Genomic DNA, 22204 nt, shown 5'->3' with positions numbered 1-22204 from the left:
TACAGTATGTGAGTGCTCGTCTGCTGAAGGTGATGTTAAAGCTGATTTGCAGAAACGACACCAAACAGACTCCACAGTTCAGAAAATTAAAAAATCTCAACTTTCGTTTTATGGCGACTCGAATAACCGATGACCCCTGTACTACCACCAGGGGCAGCACACACTAGGTAAAACACTGATCTATATTACAGTTTTTTCCAATTATTTACACACAATTACTTGTTCTTCAGACACAATGACTACAACATTCACCAACCCCCTGAATCAATTCTGCTAAACTACAAGCACAGTTCCTGCTCTACACTCAAATTGCAGGTTTAAAACACACTTTTTTTCAAAACACAATTCTCTGCCTGGGTTAGGGTTAGGAGATGGAAAGTGTATGACTGAAATCCACACACACGTATACATGTTCTCCAAGCTATAGCAGTTGATGCCTTTCGCGGCTGGATTCGCCATGCAGTGACATTTCCCCCACTGCTTGGCCAGACCAAAACAGAAAAGAGGATGCAGTACAGCTGTTTTTTTACTGTGACTGTATTCAGCAAATACTTCTGTTGATGGTATGGTATCTGCAACTTTGTGTTGGTTAGGATGAACACTGTGTACACGTTGTGGGGGAAATACAGTACAATATATTTGGTATTTGTTTGTTTTGTATAAAAACAATACTCTGAAATATTTTACAGTGCACTTCTGTAGGGCTACTGTCTGTAGTAAAATGTAACACTGAACAAAAAAAGGCTTACAGAAAGTCATATTGAGGAATGGAGAAGATAAGTTCATAGTGCTTTACATTGAGCACATCAGTGTTCAACTGATCTTATGAATGTCTACTGATGTGAAGGCTTGTGTGTGTCATTTGAAAACAAAAGACCATTTTGAGAAGAATGTGTGTGTGTTTTGTGATTTGTGTGTAGAGTTCTGACAATATGAGACCTGCTTACAGAAAATGTAAGCAATTGGAAAAAACTGTAAATATGATGTGAAAAGCAGAGGAGGGACACTTTAACCACACCTGCTGTCAGCGCTACACTTTATACTGGGAGTCTCCTGTATTTACCAGCGTCTCCTGTTTTATTCCTCTCAGGAAACTCCTGTCATGAGCGTGGCACACTCTGATGGAAAATCACCCTTTGTCCATGTTGGTAAAGTTGCCAGATCTTGTAGAAAGACCTCAAACAATTGATGAAATATTCAATTCTCAAAGCATTTTGACCTCAATCTGGCAACCCAGTTATGAATGTGCGGATGCAGAAGAGCTGACCGATTTAAGGAAAGCAGGAGAACCACAGGAACACTCAGCAGCTCCTCCAGCAAGATCTTTCAGAATAGTTTAATAATAAATCTAGAGAATGAGTAGTTACATCAAAAGCAAAAGACAGAGTGGTGTGTGTGTGTGTGTGTGCGGTGATGTTGAACAGACCTGAGCAAACACTGAACACACACTGCATATGAGAAACAAACACACACACACTTGGTTTGAGAGCATCAGGACGAGCACGTTTGGCTGGAGCAGACTACTGCAGACCTACACAACACTAGTAAATGGCACTTGTATGAAAAGGAATGATTTTTTTTGTTTGTTTTTTTCTCTTTTTGTACATAAAAACATATAAAAGTGAAGTTATTAATGAACTTTCATATCTATAAAAGACAAAGTTTACAACACATTTGATTGTACAAGAGTTATGATGAGAACTGACACTTCCGTGACGTGGGAAAATGGCACTGGAATGAATGATTATCTTCTTCAGCATGACACACACACACACTGGCTGAATCTCACAAAAACACACACACACACACTGAATCAGAGAAAGGGAAACTACAGCAAAGGGTTTCTTTGTGCACGCTTATAAACAGCAGGGATATGGAGCTGTAATGCATGCTTACGACAGCTGTCATTGAGTGTCATTAGCTCAGTTCTGTCTCTTTAAATGTAAAGATGGCTTTGTTTGTAATGTCTTCAAGACAACTTGACAAAGACAAATCTACATTATAATTGTAGGATTTTACACACATCATTAACACTTTTCTTGACTTAAACTACACTGGGACGAACCTGAAATTAATTTTGCTGCACTGAAAAAAGTGAGCAGAAATAGATCCATGACAATTATATTGGCCCCATGACGGTCATGTTTATGACAGATTTATGACAGGTTGTGTTGTCTTTATGACAACTTAATAATAACCAAGACATCAAACAATGTCATCTTTGCATTTCAAGAGTTCACCCTCAGCTGATGATTGATTATAAAGCTTTGGCATGCTCCGGGAGAGAACCCTGAGCTCATTAAATCCTCAAGCCTATGGTTCCCTCCTGTTTGCAGGGGTAGGGGAGTTTGAGCTCAGGTAGATGTGGAGAACTCCCCTGCTGTAGTAGCTATGAACAGATAGTGATCGCTATTAAGAGATAACCACTGACTAGCAGCATGTCTATGGTGCTGATGTGGATTAGTCAATTAACTTCAGCTGCATGTTTTTGGACGGTGGGAGGAAACCGGGGAACCCGGGGGAAACCCACGTGAGCATGGGGAGAACGTGTAAACTCCACACAGAAACATCAGCTGGCTTGGTAAGAACTAGAACCAGTGATGTTTTTGCTGTGAGGCAATAGTGATAACCACTGGGCCACCGTGCCACCCATCTAGGAGAGGAGGAGTAGAGGTGGAAGGGGGGATTCTTCAAAATGAAGACGGCTGTGATCTGGAGCTGAGGGTATTTATAGTATTTTAGGAATCATCTGATTGGTCAATCATGAATTTGAATAATGCAGGACCGGCTGTGATCAATCATGAGCATGTGATCCTCTCAACATGAGCTTATAAACAAACTTCACTTCAAATGAGCTCATGGCACCTAATGACAGCTGTCTGAAACATGCATAAAGCATTCATATCATGTGTCATAACAGTCTTACGGCCCATTCACACGGGGCGTCAGCGTCAACGCTTCCCATTCACGACGTCAGGCGTTGCCGAACTGCATTGTGGATCTGTCGGCGCCGCTTCAGAGGTGTTGCTCGCTGCAGAAGTAGGGACTAGCTCAACTTTTCAAGCGCTGACGGAAGCGTCAGCCAATCAGATCGCTGAATGCAAATACACCAGCTCAGACAGTGGCCTATTGGGGACTGAATTTCATTGGCTGACGCTGCTATGACGATCGCTTCAGCCCCAACTTCAGACACGCCTTCAGTCAAGCGTTGACGCTGAAGCCCCGTGTGAACAGGGCGTTATGAACACCTCATCAAGTAAAGTGTTCCTGAAATGAATCTTGATTCCTCTACTGCAGGTCAGACACTCTGAGTTGTTGTGATCTTCATTGCAGTACACCATTACTCATTTATTTCTTCATTTGCACAAGCGTCCACTATTTTTGGATGTACTGTTGACTCTCTAATGGGAATCTAAATAATTTGGAGAGCTCTCATCATCAGCAAGGAAAACCACATCAGATCAGAAACACTTTCCAGACCTGCAGCTTCACTGAAATGAAATGGACAGAGTCGGAGCGCTCTTCGTGAGATTCAGCTGTGTGTACATGAAATGCCGCGACTTCCGAAAGGGCGAGAGGACGCTCCGTGGGACGCTGGTGTAAGGAGGTGGGGCTTGAGGAGGGGGTGGAGTCTCACTGTGGACGAATCGCACTCTCCGATTTAATTCTGCTGAAGTCCAGCAAGAGTCTGGCCGGAGGGGCGGGGCGTTTGCCATGTGGGTGGGGACTGCCGGCGGGGGAGGAGGGGCTGGAGGCTAGGCATCGTGAGGGGGAGGTGGGGTTTGTCAGGTGATAGACAGGTGAAGGGGGGGAGTCTATAGCACTTCCATCGGAAGAATGTGGGCTGGAGCAGCGCCCTCTCTGGAGGTAGCGAATGCACTTCTTTTTCCTCCTAGGAACAGTCAAGAGAGTTATCTGTGAATAAAGCGTGGATGCGAAACGTCACAAAGATGAACTCACAACAATGACAAAATCAAAACCAGCACACAAAAACAGACAGTATTCACAGCGCATGGCTTCTGGAGTGTGAACCGCTCGCTTACACACTTTAAAGCCTTCAAGACTCCCTCCAGTGACTTACACGACTCTGAGTTCTTCTGTTGAACACTACAGGAGGATACTTTGAAGAATGCTGAAAACCTGTAGTCGGATAACAATAGCAGGAAAACGTACTATGGAAGTTATTAATGGTTACAAGTTTTGTGGCTCAGTGGTTAGCACTGTGGCCTCACAGCAAGAAGGTCGCTGGTTCGAGTCTCGGGTGGGTCAGTTGGTGTTTCTGTGTGGAGTTTGCATGTTCTCCCCGTGTTGGCGTGGGTTTCCTCTGGGTGCTCCGGTTACAGTCCAAACACATGCGCTGTAGGGGAACTGATCAACTAAACTGGCTGTAGTGTGTGTGTGTGTGTGTGTGTGTGAATGAGTGTGTATAGGTGTTTTCCAGTACTGGGTTGCAGCTGGAAGGGCATCTGCCGTTTAAAACACTTGCTGGAATAGTTGGCGGTTCATTCCACTGTGGCGACCCCTGATAAATAAAGAGACTCTGCTGAAGGAGAATGAAGTTTTCAGCTTTCTTTCGTGTTCAACAGAAGAGAGAAACTCGACGGATTGAAGTAAATGATGAGAGTTTTCACATTGGGCTCGGCAGCATTACACACTCTAATGTGAAGCAGTGGAGTTTCTGTAAACCAGACACAGAGTAAAGGGTGCGAGAGGAGTTGTCAGTGTGTGACTGCGGTATTAATGTGAATAACATGGTGAGGTGTGTGTGATGGTGTAGTCTTCATGTTATAGACGAGAATAAAACTCTTATCACATTACAGATATTCACTAAACCTGGAGACGTGCTCAAAATACAGATTATAGAAATAAAGATAGCAATACAAGCAGAATATACTGTAGAGCAGGGATCACCAAACCCGTTCCTGGAGGTCCTGCAGATTTGAGCTCCAACCCTAATCAAACACACCTGAACAGCTGATCAAGCTCTGAGGTGCACTTCAAACACTCAGGCAGGTGTGTTGAGGCAAGTTGGAGCTAAACCCTGCAGGGCACCGGACCTCCAGGAACGAGATTGGTGACCCCTGCTCTAGATACTAATAAACCTGTAAAGTTTAGTGTGTGTGTGTGTGTGTGTGTGATCTAAAAACATGGTGAAATCAGATCAGTGTACATCACTGCAACTTGAGATTAACAGTGTCCAATCTGGCGTGTGCAGTAAGCATGAGGAGAGGAACACACGTGTACAGTGTGGCGTTTCCAGAGCTGCTGCATTACAGAGGAGCGCTGACACTACAGATGAAGAGTAATAAACACTAATGGAAGAGCAGATCATCCTGACGTCAAGATCAAGCGGTGTTTATCCTCATGCGCACACACACACACACACACACACACACACACACACACACACACACACACACACACACACACACACACACACACACACACACACACACACACACACACACAGCAGAGCATTCAAAAGTGTTAGTAAAGCACACAGCCCTGAGTATCTGAACCCCACAGAGAGAACCCAGCTGGAGCCACTAGTGTCACTAACACACACACACACACACACCCGCACACACGCACACACACACACGCACGCACGCACGCACGCACGCACGCACGCACGCACGCACGCACGCACGCACGCACGCACGCACGCACGCACACACACACACACACACACACACACACACACACACATACACACACACACAGGGGAGTGTGAGCATTGCTGTTAGTCTACACACCTGCAGGGGCCGCACCAGTCCGTCTGTTGGTTCAGGCCGAAGCGAGCGCGGCATTTCTTTGGAGAGCCAGGCTCTGAGCGCAAGCAGCATGCAGAAGAAGAAGAGCAGAAGAAGAGCAGAGGTGAAGGACAGACACACACACACAGAGAGAGAGACCACAGACTGACACACACACACAACACAGAAGTGCACACACACACTCTCACACATTAGAGAAACACATGCAGACACAGAGGTCCACGCATACACACACAGCAGATAAACACAGACACAAACTGCACAGAAGCATGCACACACACACACGTACAGACAGAAACACACACACACACATACACACACACAATACACAGAAGTATACAAGCTCACACACATACATACACACACACACATTAGAGAAACACACAAGCAGTCACAGAGGTCCACGCGTACACACACAGCAGATAAACACAGACACAAACTGCACAGAAGCATGCACACACACATACAGACACACACACACACACACACACACACACACACACACACACACACCTGTACTGGAGTCCTGCTGCTTGTCCCGTTTCCTCCGCTTCTTTTTGCCCTGTGGTAAAGAGAGATCAGAGACAGGATGAATACACACACACACACACACACACACACACACACACACACACACACACACACACACACACACAATAGAAGTTTATAGAAACTCCCCACAATTCACAGAAAACCAAAGGTTGTGTGTGTGTGTGTGTGTGTGCGCGCATGTCAGAATTGTGTGTGTGTGTCAGAGTGTGTATGTTTGCCAGTATATGTTTGTATTGTTGTGTGTGTGTGCGTTTGTGTGTGTACCGTGTATTCCTAACAATGGTGGAACCAAATGTCCCCACAAGTACAGCAATACCAATAAATATTTTTGTGTGTGTATCAGTATGTGTGTGTGTGTGTGTGTGTAGCTGTGTGCAACTATATGTGGGTGTATCAATGTGGGTGTGAGTGTAATTGTGTGTGTGCGCCAGGATATATGTGTGTATGCATCATTGTGTGAGTTAGATTATTTGTGTGTGTCAGTAGTAACTGTGTGCATTGATATGTGTGTGTGTGTGTGTGTATGTGATTATGCGTGTGTGCATTTGCTTATGTGTTTCATGATATATGCAAGTACATGTGTGTGTGTGTGTGTGCGTGTGTGACTGTGTACACGTCAATGTGTGTGTGTGATTATGTGTGTGTCAGTAGATGTACATGTGAGTGATATTATGCGACCCACACATAACAACACACACGTCTGTGGGCTGTTTCCTGTCAGCATGTGTGTGTGTGTGTGTGTGTGTGTCAGCTGTCAGTCTGTGAGTGTATTTATATCTCTACAGGAAACTCTTCACCTTCTGCCTTTACTGAAGCAAAACAAGCGATGAAGAGAAACACACATCCTCCACCGTGAACACACACACACACACACACACACACACGACAGCACACACTCCAGCATCAGCGCTCGCTCGTCATCAGTTCACTAGTGCTGGGCTCAAGATTACAATCAAGAGCTCCAGCATTCAGAGCTGTTCTGAACACGGCAGATACAGCCTGAACATTCTAAGAACGCTCTCTTTAAATGTGTAAACAAACGATTATTCACTATTCAGCTACTCTGACTGATGATGAGCCCACAATAATGTCTTACTATCATAATCAATTATCAGTGCTGGCCAACATTAATCTATAAACAACTTGTTTGGGCACAATTTAAGTGTGTGTGTGTGTGTGTGTGTGTGTGTGTGTGTGTGTGTGTGTGTGTGTGTGTGTGTGTGTGTGTGTGTGTGTGTATTTAGTATCTATATATAAGCACACACATGCATAAATACAGTTGAAGTCAGGATTATTCGTCCCCTTTGAATTTATTTTTCTTGTTTAAATGTTTCCCAGATGATGTTGAACAGATTGAGGAAATGTTCACAGTGTGTCTGATCATATTTATTCTTCTGGAGAAAGTCTGGTTTGTTTTATTTCGGCTAGAATAAAATCAGTTTTTAATTGTTTAATCTTCATTTTAAAGACAATATTATTAGTCCTTTTAAGCTATATTTTTTCAGACTGTCTCCAGAACAAACCACTGTTATACAATGACTTGCCTAATTACCCTAACTTTACCCTGATTACCCTAGTGAAGCCTTTAAGTGAAGTTTAATTGTAAACAAATGTCGGGAGGATCACCTGCTTATGATTGTTCACAGCTGTTCCAACTTTAGCTCATGACTAATTATCCTATCAGATGATCCTTAACTCACTATGAATAACCAGACTCAATATCTCCGTCTTGAAGATCTCCGTCTTTTTCCCCGGGTCCTCCGGTTTCCTCCAACAGTTCAACAACAAGCACCCTAACAATTAATCTGAAATATTTTAGCCAGCTCTGAGTACACCTTCTCAGCATCTATATCTGACACTTAGCTACAGTAAGCAGGAGGGGGAGTCATCGAGATCTACCTGAGCTAAAACTCCCCTCTCACCTAGCAACGGGAGGGAGCCCAGGGCTCGAGGATCTTATAAGCTCAAGGCTCTACACTGTAAAAAATGGCCGTGATTTCAACGTAAAAAACTGTAAAAATGCTACAGTACAAATCCGTAACCAAAATAATCTGCCAATGGGGTCAGCAAAATAATATTGTTTTTTCTTTTGACATAAGATTATTTTGCTGACCCCATTGGCAGATTATTTAGCTTGTTTTAAGGGAAAACTCACTTATTATTGGCATATTATTTCTCAAAACAAGAAAATGTTTTGCTTGTCTGGAAAATCCTTCTTGATTTAGGAATTTTTGGATATTTGGACTAGAAACAAGACAAAAAATCTACGTAAAAAAAGCATTTATTGCAGTGTAGAGATGAGATATTAAAGGTATATGCACAGAAATGTGTTGAAAGAAATCTCTCTGTACACACACACACACACACACACACACACACACACACACACACATGTATTAGTGAAAATAAACTTTCCGTGTGAACGTGATTAACGGTGATTAATCTGAGCACTAGGATTAACCCTTTACATTGAAAGACTCACTGGTAAAAACCCTGAGTTATTTCAAGACTTCTGCATTTAAATAAGATTTATATTACAAAAAAAGGAAAATACTATATAACAATTTATTCAAATGATTATTTAACGTCTGAAACATTCAAAGCAAAACATCCTTTTTAGCCTGCCTCAGTCTCAGTGTACATTTAACATCTTTACTGGAATAATGAAGGCAGCATAATGTCCTGCTCTACAATATATACATGAATACATCTGACCCCGCCCACTCCTATCAGCCAATCACTGTGTGCATAGTTAATGAGCATGCTGACATCACCCATAGCAGTGATCTGAGCCCCGCCCTCACTCTCAGCGTCAGACTTCTCTGTGTTCCTCTGTATAGTTTGGCTCTGCAGCTTCATGAGCAGGTTTAGAAGAAAGAACACATGAAGAATGGATTGTTTGATTGATTGTCTGTTTGTCTTGGAGCTTGGTGTGATTACAGGTGATCTGCTGCGCTCACAGGACAGATCTATCACATATGGCTAATATCAAACACATCAGCAGTGCCGTATATTTGTGTATTCATTACCAAAGCACTCACGTAGTTGTCACGGGCCGACCAGCTGGGGTAGAGCTGCATGTGCAGCTGCCGCTCCTTACGGGCCAGCTCATAGTACTTGGCCTGTTCCTCACGGGTCAGAGCGTGCCACTGTAACACACACACACACACACACACACACACACACACACACACACACACACAGGTCAGATTGTGCTACTGTAACACACAGACTCACACACACACTCACACTCAGATTCACAGACTCAGACGCACACTCAGGCACTCACACACACACACACACACACACAGAGACTCACCCGGCGGCCCAGGATCTGGTTGATGGCGGCGCTCTCCTTCAGTGTGCACTCTGCGATCACTTTAGCGCGCATCTCCTTCATGTACAGCATGAACGCATTCAGAGGCTTCTTGATCACCGGCTTCTTGGGCTCCTTCTCCCGCTTGGCCTCCGCATGAGACTTGCTGGAGGACAGAGAATCACACACACGCGTCACTACACCGTGGTAAAACACAGTAAAAGCAGCTCAGGTGTTGTCTTCTCGTTCATTCCTGACACACTGGTTTTAAAGTAGCCTGTGTCTTTATTTAAAGTGATCTTGTTTTTCCAGCTAAAGGATTTCCAAGAGTTTCACACACCTGACACCCAAATGCGCAGCGGATGCAGAAAGTATTCACGCTTCGCACGTGGTTACAGCTTTATTCTCAGAGTTTTGAGGAAAATAACAAACAATTTGTGAGGGTGAAATGTTGTAGCGGCACTTAAAGGTGTGTAAAGGTGTGCAGTGTGCAAGTTTGACACCCAGTGGTTGAACTAGGTATTGCACTCCTGGTGCAGGTTGCCAGATTGATGACCAAGGGTGTTATAAATATGTTAGTTTTATTTCAAAGAGTTATAAAATTACAAAAATTAAAAACTCTCTGTGTATCTATCCACTGGAACCTTGCAGATGAGTGATGAATCCGCTGATTTGACGATGTTTTTAAATGTTTTCTCCAAAGCTTGAAACGCTGTCAGTGATGTCATCAGCACAAGCAGCCAATAGTGTTCAGCTTTTTCTGACGACTCCTCCCTCAAAATTTCATTGGCTGTGGTTTGGTAGCTTGATTTGTTTAGTTGTTGTCAGATCATGTAGTGTGTGACCCCCTGTGTTGCGTAGTGTGAACACCACAGAGATTAAAAGACACAAAGTCAAGTCATGTAGTGTGAACGGCACAGCGATCTGCTGAGGTTTAAAATCCTGTAGTGTGAACTAGGCTTTAGCTGAAGGGGTTTCATGCAGGTTCAGGTCTGGGCTCTGGGCACGCCAACACATTTACAAACGTAATTAGGCTAAGAAATTCATTATATGTGTGTGTGTGTGTGTGTGTGTTACTTCAGAGACTTACTTATAAATGCTCCTGTCGAACTGATCGTGCTCCTGCTTTCCTGAAGGGGGCACTATAGCGGGGTGAGGGATTCCTGTGGGGTGCATACCGGACTGCAGCATCAGAGAGTGAGAGAACCTGCAGGCGCGCGCAGACACACACACACACACACACACAAACATAAACACAGAGTTACATGTCAAATTTTAAAGACGTCAATGCGAAGGCACGGTGAAGACACTGCGCTGACAGAAAGCTGCTGTTTGCATCTCCATGAAAGGGTCAGTTCACCCACACATCAGCATCTGCTCAGTGTCTAATCTCCCTCAAGTGTTTCCAAACATTCACGAGTTTCGTTCTTTTGCTGATCACTAAAGAAGATATTAGGAAGATGAAAGCCTCTAACCACAGACTTCCATAGCAGGAAACACTACAGGTTTCCAGCATTCTTCAAAATATCTTCTTTGTGTTCAGCAGAAGAAAGAAACTCAGACAGGTTTGAAACAAGTGGAGGAAATGAGGACAGAACTGACATTTATAGGCGAACTGTGCTTTTTAACTGTGTGTGTGTGTGTGTGTGTGTGTGTGTGTGTCCAGCAGATGGCGCTGCAAGCCTTTTCTACTCAACACACACTCCACCAGTCAGACAGATCATCTGGAGCTGAGACACACACACACACACACACACACACACACTCCGGATCTGAGCCCTCCACACGGGGCCAATTGAACAAAGATGTGCCCGGGCTGCTGACATCTGACAGAAACATCACACACACACGCACACACACACACACTCACACAGCCTGCGTGTGTTCCTGCTGTAAGAGCATTAGTGTGTTTGTTCTTGTGATTCGGGTTTTGGGCTCCAGAGGAAGGATTTGATCATGAACATGACAAAAGCAGAGAGAAGAAAAACTGACGGATCTGAGACTCACACACACACTGAAGCTCCAGTGGAGTAAGGGCGCGCGCACACACACACACACACACACACATATACTTATTAACTCACAAACACACTCACACACACATGCAAACACACACTCACTCGCACTAAAGTACAGTGCTGGCAACAACAAGGTTTTGGGTTCGACTCCCAAAGGAAAAACTCTTCAATAAAGCGACTGATATCCACTGACTGCCATCATCATCATCATCTTCATCCTCATCATCCTCAGCGTCGGCTAAATGCAGACATATAAATGCAGCAAAGCAGAAAGCATTTGTGGATGTGTGATCCCCGGTTCCAGCCGCTGCTTTACATCCAGCATTACTGAAACAGAGCAGCTCTTCAGATCACTAATATAATAATGAGTAAATCTGTGAACTCCAGCTGAGGCCAGACATGTGGAAGAGTTCCTCCTCTCAGCTACTTTTGATTTGTTATATTCAGCCACAGAGACAAAAACAACAGTGAATACATTCAGAAAAATCAATAAAAATATGATCAATAAAATATGAAAAATAATGTAGAGAGGGTGAAGACGAGCTCACCCCTCTCACATCTCTCTTTTAACCCCGGAACAGCTCAGGAAAATACATAAATAATATAATAAATGAATAAATAAATAAATAAATAAATCAATCACAGTTGGGTTCCTTGAGGTCCTCCTGACTCCACTCATTCACAGACCCGTTACACAGGGAAACGTCAGCTTTATATGATTGTTTTTAATCACTGTTCATCTTTATTTACGCAGTGTTTGTTGGTTATTGTGTACTGTTTTTTATCCATTTACAACACAAACACACAACTACGCCATCATTTGACTTATGAAAACTTTAATTTCAGATCCTGCCCTAAATTGAAGACACTGGTTCATCTTCAGCTCATATTTCTTGATGCTTTAGAAAACTTCCTCACAAACTGATATTTATAATCAACAGATGTATTTTAACAGTCCAGAACGCACCATCATGCTGTATTCTGTCACTTGCTGTTGTCGTCTGAGATATTTTTGATTGTTTTCTTTTGTAAAATGTTTCAGTGTGCCAAAATAAAAAAGCCGTAGACAGCGACACGTGCATGTGTGTGTGTGTGTGTGTGTGTGTGTGTGTGTGTTCAAGTTGATTTTGTGCTTTAGTGTTTGTCCTTCATTTATTTATGAATTTTTTCAGAGTTTTGTAGATTATTTTTGCCAATTTATATATATATATATATGATCTCTGTTGCAGTCGTGTGTGTGTGCGTGTGTGTGCGTGTGTGTGTTTGTGTGTGTATGTGTGTGTATGTGTGTGCGTGTGTGTGTGTGCGTGTGTTCCCTTTGTTTTATTTGTGCTCTGCGCCCAGGCCTTTACAGAAATGTAAAACATTTCAGACTCATGATGGGTTTAAATGTCTTTTACACAAATGAATCTAAAATAAAGAGGTGAATATTATCAGTGACCCCAAGGAAACTAAACAGTGATTTTCTTTACAGACATTTATAACAACCAAACCAACTCCAGTTATTTGTGTTATTATATTTTAATAATAAAAATACAAATAATAAAAATTATAATAAAAATTATACCAATATAATCATTAAAAATAATTATATTTTATATTTTTATTATTTTATATTCTTTTGTGTTATTTGTGTTAGATATTTTTGGAAAAGTTGGAGTTTCATGCCCCTGAGATGAAGGAAACAAATATATATATATATATATATATATCACCACCTTAGAATTATAAGGTTCTATCTGACATTTAATTTTCTTATGATTTAAAGACTTATTTACATTATGGGATGTTTTTTATAAGTTGTTTACATTAAGACGTTTTATTTAATAAACAATAAGGGTTTATCTACAAAGTGGAGCTCAGCTTGGCTCTATAAGGTTCTTTCAGCATTTTGAATGCACACGAGGACCAATCAGGATCAGCTTTTTGTCATTTCACCGGACTGCTCCATTGTTATAAAACTATAGTTTATTAAATATGAAATGCTGTTCCTTGTGTATATATAGTCACAGAAACATTCTCAGGGTTTATTAAACTCATTTGCTCTTAGTTTGTTTTCTTTTCAAGTCTTTAAATTTGACATTAAGCCTTGAAGGCAAATCATTAATTTAATTCATGGCTTCTTAATTACAACAATGATTATGACCATATTAAATACATCAAATTAACATCTGCACTGGACAAAATATGTAGCACAGCCTTGTATGCTTAATTTAAACAAGACATTCATCCTAAAACATTAATTAAATGTCCTTTCTCAAACATCAGCATATTGGTACAACACCAATCTTTCTTTTTAATTCAATTAATGAGCAGCCTGACTGTATTTCTTACAAAGTAATGCTTCATTTCATGATCTGCTGGACAGAACTGTATAATCCCAAGCAGAAATTGATCTTTGAGGATGAGAAGCTTCTGTCTGCATTTACCCTGTGTGTTTTAACCCCAATTTAGAAATTTAGGAGGATTTTGATCATCTACATCACAGGTGTCAAACTCAGTTCCTGGAGGGCCGCAGCTCTGCACAGTTGAGTTCCAACCCTAATTAAACCCACCTGATCAAACTAATTGAGTCCTTCAGACTTGTTTGAAACCTACAGGTAAGTGTGTTGGAGCAGGGTTGGAGCTAAACTGTGCAGGGCTTCGGCCCTCCAGGAATTGAGTTTGACTCCCCTGCTCTACATTTAAAGTACATGTAGAGCAGGGGTCACCAAACTTGTTCCTGGAGGGCCGGTGTCCTGCAGATTTGAGCTCCAACCCTAATCAAACACACCTGAACAGCTGATCAAGCTCTTACTAGAGATACTTGAAACACTCAGGCAGGTGTGTTGAGGTAAGTTGGAGCTAAACCCTGCAGAGCACCGGACCTCCAGGACCGAGATTAGTGACCCCTGATGTGGAGTCTCTGTCATAGTTATGTATAGAAGAGAACTCTTACACACACACTGCAAAAACTTGGAAGCTCATGTCTTAAAATCATTCAGAACGCAGATAGACCCTTATAACTCCAAGGCGATGAGATCTACATATAAAAACAGGTAACACTGATCGGTGTCGCCCTGACCCTGTGGACTGATTAAAGCTTAAATGAACAGTTTCTGTGACTGTGCTGAACACTCATCGCAGGATGATCCAGTCTGTTTGTGTTTAGTGTGTGTGTGTGTGTGTGTGAACTGTGGGTTTGAGCGGCGCAGATGCGTCTGGTGGAGCTGAAGCTGAAGCCGGCTGCGGACACACACACAGATGCTGAAGCCGGCTGCATCAGACCAACACACTACTGTACCTGGGGTAAGATGAGCCGCTCTGCAGGCCGGAGGAGAAGGGCTGTCTGAAGCCGCAGGAGGGCAGGGGGTACACAGGCTGATTGGGCCTGCGGGCGGGTCGGGACACTGTTAGGAGCTTTTACAACACACGAGGACGCCACTGTCTGTGCGCCAGACTGAAACCACGGCTGACATTTACGTCTCCTAGATCAGTGCTTCCCATAGTGGAGCTCAGGCAGTGCTTGAACTGGTCAAAGCTCTTAGGGAGTCCCACAAACAACACCCACAACATCCAGATAAAAGCTGTTGGGGATTTGACACCTGGGGTGTTTACATTATACTGAAGACACAGCTGATGGATTTTCTGCTTCAGGATAAACTTTCTGACACCTTTACAGCACTGACGTACACTAAAGATCAATACAGGCCACAACTGAACATGGAGGATGAGCTCAGAGTCTCCAGAATTAGTGTGTTTGTGTATCAGACTGTATACTTGTAAATAACTCATAAAAGAATAAAGTAACATTAAAACTAAGCACACCATTGCTTTTCTTGTGAACTTCCTATTAAGTTTGATGTGTCACATGACCCTCTTCCTATTGAAAAAAACTAAAGTTGGATCCAAGATGGCCGACTTCAAAATGGCCACCATGGTCACCACTCATCTTGAAAAGTTTGCCCTCTCACATATACTAATGTGCCACAAACAGGACGTTAATATCACCAACCATTCCCATTTTACTAAGCTGTATCCATATACATATGGCCCACCCTGCATACATACTGTTTCCCCAGCAATCTTCAGTAGGTTTTCACTTTAATCTAATGGCCCGTTTCCACTGAGTGGTACGGTACGGTACGGTTCGGTACGCTTTTATGGCCGTTTCCACTGTCAATAAGCGTACCGAACCAAACCGTACCACTTTTTCGGCACGCTTTCGAAAGGGTCCCAAAAACGAGAAAGTGTACGAAAAGGTGGAGCTACATGCCCAGCCGAACGCTGATTGGTTACAGAGACACGTCACGAGCTCGTGGAGCTAGACAGAATGTAAACAAAGGATCCGCCTTGTTCTAATACACAGCCGAGAGATTACATGGATATACTATATGCATAAAATAACCAGCCATGGATGACCCGAGCTCAAACAAACCGTGTCGTCGTCTTGATGAACAGACACAATGCAAAGAAGAACAAAATCTGCCGTGTGCTGTTGTTGCTTTACGAGCCCGTCTAAAAGTGCGAGCGGTATTCGCTTTCTTCCGGGAGTGCGCGATCGCGTCTATATTTGATATAACAAACTTCTTGAGTTGATGAGAATAACGTGTAACGTTACGTGATTGTTGAAGTGTCTCCGTCATCTGATCCATTCAGAAAGAAAAGGACAAGCGCGAGAGTAAAGCACGGGAAAAAAAGGAGAAACCTGGCAAAACACAGGAGCAAAAGTGTTTAACACCCTGAATCATGAACACACTGCCATGACTATCTTCGCCTTTTGGACTATTATGAACTGGCAATGACAACATGACTCTCTAACAGAGTTTACATGTGCTGCTGAAGATTACACACACAGATGAGAGGTTTGCGCTGACCGTGGGCTATATTGCGTGTGTTTTTGAACTCAAATAAGTACTAAATGTATGATGCGTATAGTTTTTCTGTAATTAATGATATATCGGAGACTGTAAGGGTCTGTATGTGTTCATATATGTTCATTTATTTATTTATTTAATATAATTACAGACGTTACAGTGGGTTACAGTGGTCATTGATCTGCAGTTATAATCAACTCCTGTTCATAGAAAAGTTAGTAATAAACATTTATACACAAGTATTCATGTGTATAAAGCATCTGTTTTGTGAGAAGTGCTGCTCATTATGATATGTGAATGACCCGTACGGCATTACTGTAGACATTTATTCGAGCGAGCATGACGTCAACTTAAACTTTGTCGTACACCACACACACCAAAAAGGATACCCTTTATGGTGGAAGCGCAAGCCTGATAAAGGTGACCCGTACCGACCCGAACCGTACCGTACTGTACCAGTTAGTGGAAACGAGCCATAAGCTGATAATTACAGTGTGATATTAGTATTAGCGGAGTAATATTGCACATGAACGTCCTCTATGGCGAACGCCAGAATGTGGGTTCGGTTTACTTTCATGTAATTAAGCATAATTAATTGTCTCTACAATAGCGAGTGCATGTGTAATCACGTCAGCCTAAATTAAAGTGTTACCACAGAAAGAAACTCAGACAAGGGGAAGTGACGGCCGTGTTTAGACATTCGTCTGAAGTGTGTGTGTGTGTGTTTAAAGGGGAGCTGGCGCAGTAAAAGCAGAGTTTCCGACATGTTGGGACTCTTACCAGTTCATGGAGGGCGTGATCTGACCCTGAGGCAGCGAGTAGAAACCCGAAATCTCCTGCGTCTGATGTCTGTGAACACCTGCAGGAAAACACACACAGGAAAACCACACATGATCACTCGCATGGGAACCTGCTATCAGCCGGCCGGAGGTCAGAGGTCAGACACCGAGAAACACACAGATTCCCACACTTCATAATCAAGCTCCCAAATCCCACACGTACGCTATTTATACTGCAACATGTCGTAGAATAGAGCAGAAGTAGAGCGTTCACACTCAAACAGCACTCTACAGTCCACACGAAATTAAACTAACCATATTGATTATGTCAGCTCATGCTGCTAGTTCTTTTCCTAGAGATGAGTTGCCTCTGGAAGGGCATGCGCTGCGTAAAAACGTGCTGGATAAGTTGGCGGTTCATTCCGCTGTGGCGACCCCAGATTAATAAAGGGACTAAGCCGACAAGAAAATGAATGAATGAATGAATGAATGTTGCTAGTTCTGTAGTGAACAATTCATCTGTGCATTAGAGGACGACATATTTTCAGGAATCCCACTAGTCACGGGATTCCTCTGGGATTCCCGCTGAATGGGAGACATCTTTGCTATTAATCACGGGATTGGGACAGTACAGGATAAAATATCAATAGGAGCAGACGGGAGTGAAAATTAACCATTAGGAAGATGACAATAAAGTTGAACCGCCATTTGTAGTTTTCTTTTAATACGCCTACAATGTAACACAATTAAAAAAGAACTACATTACCCAGAAACCATCAGTGCTGGAGGCAGCTGAAATCTGATGTGGAGAAAAATGATTTGCAGTAAGTCAGAAGTAATGACAGGTCCATTAAATGAACAGAACTGATCGGAAAAGTCAGGAATATTAATGAAGTTCAAGTGAGTAAACCGTGATGGTGATAACTGCATATATATATATACACACACAGTTGAAGTCAGAATTATTTGCCCTTCTTTGAATTTTTTTTCTGGATTAATTATTTCCCAAATGATGTTTAACAGAGCAAGGAAATTTTCTGATAATGTCTGATAATATTTGTTCTTCTGGAGAAAGTCTTATTTCTTTTATTTCGGCTAGAATCAAAGCAGTTTGTAATTGTTTAAAGCCATTTTAAGGTCAATATTATTCGCCCCTTCAGCAATATTAGTGTTGGATTGTCTCCAGAACAAACCACTGTTATACAATGACTTGCCTAATTACCCTAACTTTACCCTAATTACCCTAGTGAAGCCTTTACATGTCACTGTAAGCTGAACACTAGTGTCTTGAAGAATATCTAGTCTAATATTATGTGCTGTCATCATGACAAAGAGAAAACAAATCGGTTATTAGAGATGAGTTATTAACACTATTATGATTAGAAATGTGCTGGAGAAATCGGGGAAAAAAAACATGGGCCGAATAATTCAGGGGGGCTAATAATTCTGACTTCAACTGTGTATATATATATATATATATATATATACACACACACACACCCCTGTGTCATCCTCTACAGTGTGCATGTCATTAGTTAACAATAGTTTGCCTTTCTAACCTTTATTTGAAATCTGCAAATGCTCTTCCTACTGCTCTCGGAGTTTACATACACTACCGAGAAACCCAGACATGAGAAAAGAGTGTATTCTCTCATGTGTGCAGGTGTGGTGAACAAGCGTGCAGCACATCCTGGCTAATGATTTCTGTAATGAATATTCCTATACTGAGTATATTTTCTAATAGGGATGCACCAATATGGATATCAATTATTTGCACACAGTATAGCTATAAGCTGATTTTTACTACTCATTTTTTCAACATCAGTAACATTTAACATTATCAGCAGACTGTTGGGTTAGGGTTAGTGCAAGTTGACATGTACTTGCAAAGAATCATATAGTCAGTAAATGTCTGTTTAGCAGCAGCATCAGCAGATATTATGCAGACAGTCTACTCATACTCTAATGAAGCATCAGAATAAAGTGTTAGTGAAGTTCACCCTGTTTAAGTGCTTTTAACACACGCATATTCATTTGATGTCATCATTTAACCTGTATATATGGGACACAGCTATATTTTATTGGCAAGGGGCAAACATGGTAATGCAGACCTGACATTTAAAGGGACAGCACAGCCAAAAATGTCAATCGTGTCATCATTTCCTGCACTTGTTCAGACCTGTTTGAGTTTCTTTCTTCTGTTGAACACAAAGGAAGATAATCTGAAGAATGCTGGAAAAACAGCCACTGACTTCCATAGCAGAAACCAAACACTACTGTGCATGTTTTTCCCAGCATTCCTCAGCACATCCTCCTTTGTGTTCAACAGGAGAAAGAAACTCTTCTTTTATTGTGGTTTTAACATTTACAGATAATTTCAGTAAGTGCTCACACTACCTCTCATTGTTTATTCAAATGGTTAGACATTCAGAGTCTCACAGCAAGAAGGTCACTGGTTTGAGTCCCGGCTTGGTCAGTTGGTGTTTCTGTGTGGAGTTTGCATGTTCTCCCCGTGTTGGCGTGGGTTTCCGCCGGGTGCTCTGGTTTCCCCCACAGTCCAAACACATGTGCTATAGGGGAACTGATCAACTACACTGGCCGTAGTGTATGAGTGTGTGTGTGTGAATGAGTGTTTGTGGGTGTTTCTCAGTACTGGGTTGCAGCTGGAATGGCATCCGTCAAGTAAAACATATGCTGGGATAGCGGTTTATTCTGCTGTGGTGACCCCTGGTGTTTTTCTTGATAAAAAATAAGTCAATGCACTTAATTAATCGAGAATATTATATCTGCACTGTGGTAAATGAGCATTTATAGTGTATTTGTGCATATAATCTGCATTTATAGTACATTAGTTTAAGCACACTTGTTTTAGGCCTGTCGCAATAATCAATATATCAACTTATTGTGCAATATTTGGAGATGACCTCAATCATTTGTATATTTACAAACTCACAAGTAAAGTTAAAGCCATTTTACAATGACCTTTACATTCTACCTCACCGCTGTCAATGTTTATTATGGGGCATTTACCCCAAAAGGACATTTAATAGAGTATATATAATAGGACATTTAATAGAGCATATATAATAGGACATTTAATAGAGTATATATGTATAAAAGGACATTTAATAGAGTATATATGTATAAAAGGACATTTAATAGAGTATATATAATAGGACATTTAATAGAGCATATATAATAGGACATTTAATAGAGTATATATAATAGGACATTTAATAGAGCATATATAATAGGACATTTAATAGAGTATATATAATAGGACATTTAATAGAGCATATATAATAGGACATTTAATAGAGTATATATAATAGGACATTTACCTTTTCAACAGCAAATTATAGAGCCTAAATAACCTTAAGAATGATCCATATTTGAAAGTGTTTATAGTTATTATTTGCATTATTGGGCTGTTATATAATCATTGTATAATCAGTGGCATAAAATGACCATGACAATACTATTGGAACAACTTCTGTGATAATATACTGCACACCAAGCATTCCTCATGGTGTCAGGCCTGCCGCTTGTTGATTGCGTGTGTTTTTGTGCGCTGTGTTCAGGATATTTCAGGACTCAGAGGTGCTGTTTCCTATCTCTGGGAAACTTTCACTCCAGACTCCTTTAAGCATCTACAGATGTTTGTCCAAAGAAATGCCTGATCAGAAATGAAAACGAGAGCCAGATGAGTCAGAAGGTGTCAGCCAGAGCCGGGGATGAGTGTGAGATTATACTGAGCTCAGTTTGAGACGCAGGTGAGAAGCGTCTGAAAATAACACTACTGTCATTCACACAACATCTGCGGTTTCTCTTTCTTCTGGTGAGCTCCTGATTGCTGAAGCACAGAGTTATTTCAGTTAAAGAGGTCATGAGAACTGAGAAATCAACATTCCCTTGATCTTCTGACATACACGCGGGCTCTGTACTGTAATAAAACCATCCGGGACGTTTCAAAACGTTAAACTTTCTCATTAATCTAAAAACAACTTATGCTGAAGCCTACATCACTGATTAATGCCGCCCACTAATTATCATGTGTCTAAACTCCGCCTCCACCACTTCTACATCACAGATTAACCCCACCCACTGATTATTATGCAAGTGTGTACCTCCACCCGCTGGTTATGTAATAATATCTAAATACAACCTCCACAGAAGATTATTAACTCCACCCACTGATTATTATGCAAGTATCTAAACTCCACCTCCACAGAAGATAATTCTCCACTTTTACATCACTGATTAACCCCGCCCATTGATTATTAGGCAAGTGTCTAAAGCCTACCTCCACAGAAGATCAATGCCTTTGATCTTGAAAACTGATTATGTAAGTGTTTAAACTCCACCCACTGATGATTATTATGCAAGTTTAAACTCCACCTACTAATTATTATGCAATAGTGTCTAAACTCCGCCCACTGATTATTGTTTAAACTCCACCCACTGATTGTTATGCAACAGTTATGCATTTGCTATCAAACACTGTTTACGTCACTAAGTCAGTTTAATGGGGAAGAAACTGATCGAGTAGGTCTGATTGATGGAAGATTTGCAAAGAATGGTCATGCTCCTCTGTAAAAGTATTTGGTAGTATTTTTAAAGGTTTGATCTTACTGTGATTTCTGTGTTTTGTAGTTTATTTTGACAACTAAAATTAAGATATTTGGTATTTTAATCTAAAATACATTTCAATGTGTTTTTGCCCATCCCTGCCAATAATAATGTAATTCTGACCCAAATAAAGCACACACTACTAGCATAAGAATTATTTACAGATATAAAATAGGATGTGAAAACCAAAACATTTAGAAAAAAAACTGCATAACTGTAAATGTTGAAATAAAAATACGTATAATAATTACAATAATAATAATAATGATAATAATAATAA

The 22204-nt window shown here is 41.5% G+C and overlaps 2 protein-coding genes across 20 annotated transcripts in view; both read right to left on the bottom strand.

Annotated features, from left to right (window-relative positions):
* Positions 1 to 22204, bottom strand: part of ddx46 (DEAD (Asp-Glu-Ala-Asp) box polypeptide 46) — an 800864-nt gene that overhangs the window by 495410 nt on the left and 283250 nt on the right. The gene's annotated exons all lie outside the window — the stretch shown is intronic.
* Positions 1318 to 22204, bottom strand: part of tcf7 (transcription factor 7) — a 71701-nt gene continuing 50814 nt past the window's right edge. The window contains exons 5-13 of one of the 19 annotated variants that reach the window (XM_068215843.2): positions 17297 to 17375; positions 14944 to 15030; positions 10733 to 10849; positions 9646 to 9808; positions 9368 to 9475; positions 9101 to 9179; positions 6288 to 6336; positions 5757 to 5829; positions 1318 to 3915 (exon numbers count right to left, since the gene is read on the bottom strand). In XM_068215843.2, the coding sequence (XP_068071944.1) occupies positions 3634 to 3915; positions 5757 to 5829; positions 6288 to 6336; positions 9101 to 9179; positions 9368 to 9475; positions 9646 to 9808; positions 10733 to 10849; positions 14944 to 15030; positions 17297 to 17375 (1037 nt within the window). In that variant the 3' untranslated portion in view covers positions 1318 to 3633. Of the gene's footprint in view, positions 3916 to 5756; positions 5830 to 6287; positions 6337 to 9100; positions 9180 to 9355; positions 9476 to 9645; positions 9809 to 10732; positions 10850 to 14943; positions 15031 to 17296; positions 17376 to 22204 lie in introns of all 19 variants that reach the window. The other 18 variants (XM_068215848.2, XM_068215844.2, XM_068215850.2 and 15 more) reach the window with 18 other exon arrangements.

The sequence above is a fragment of the Danio rerio genome, chromosome 21, assembly GCF_049306965.1.
Source record: "Danio rerio strain Tuebingen ecotype United States chromosome 21, GRCz12tu, whole genome shotgun sequence".
Classification (NCBI taxonomy): Eukaryota; Metazoa; Chordata; class Actinopteri; order Cypriniformes; family Danionidae; genus Danio; species Danio rerio.
This window is presented reverse-complemented; position numbering and strand designations above follow the sequence as displayed.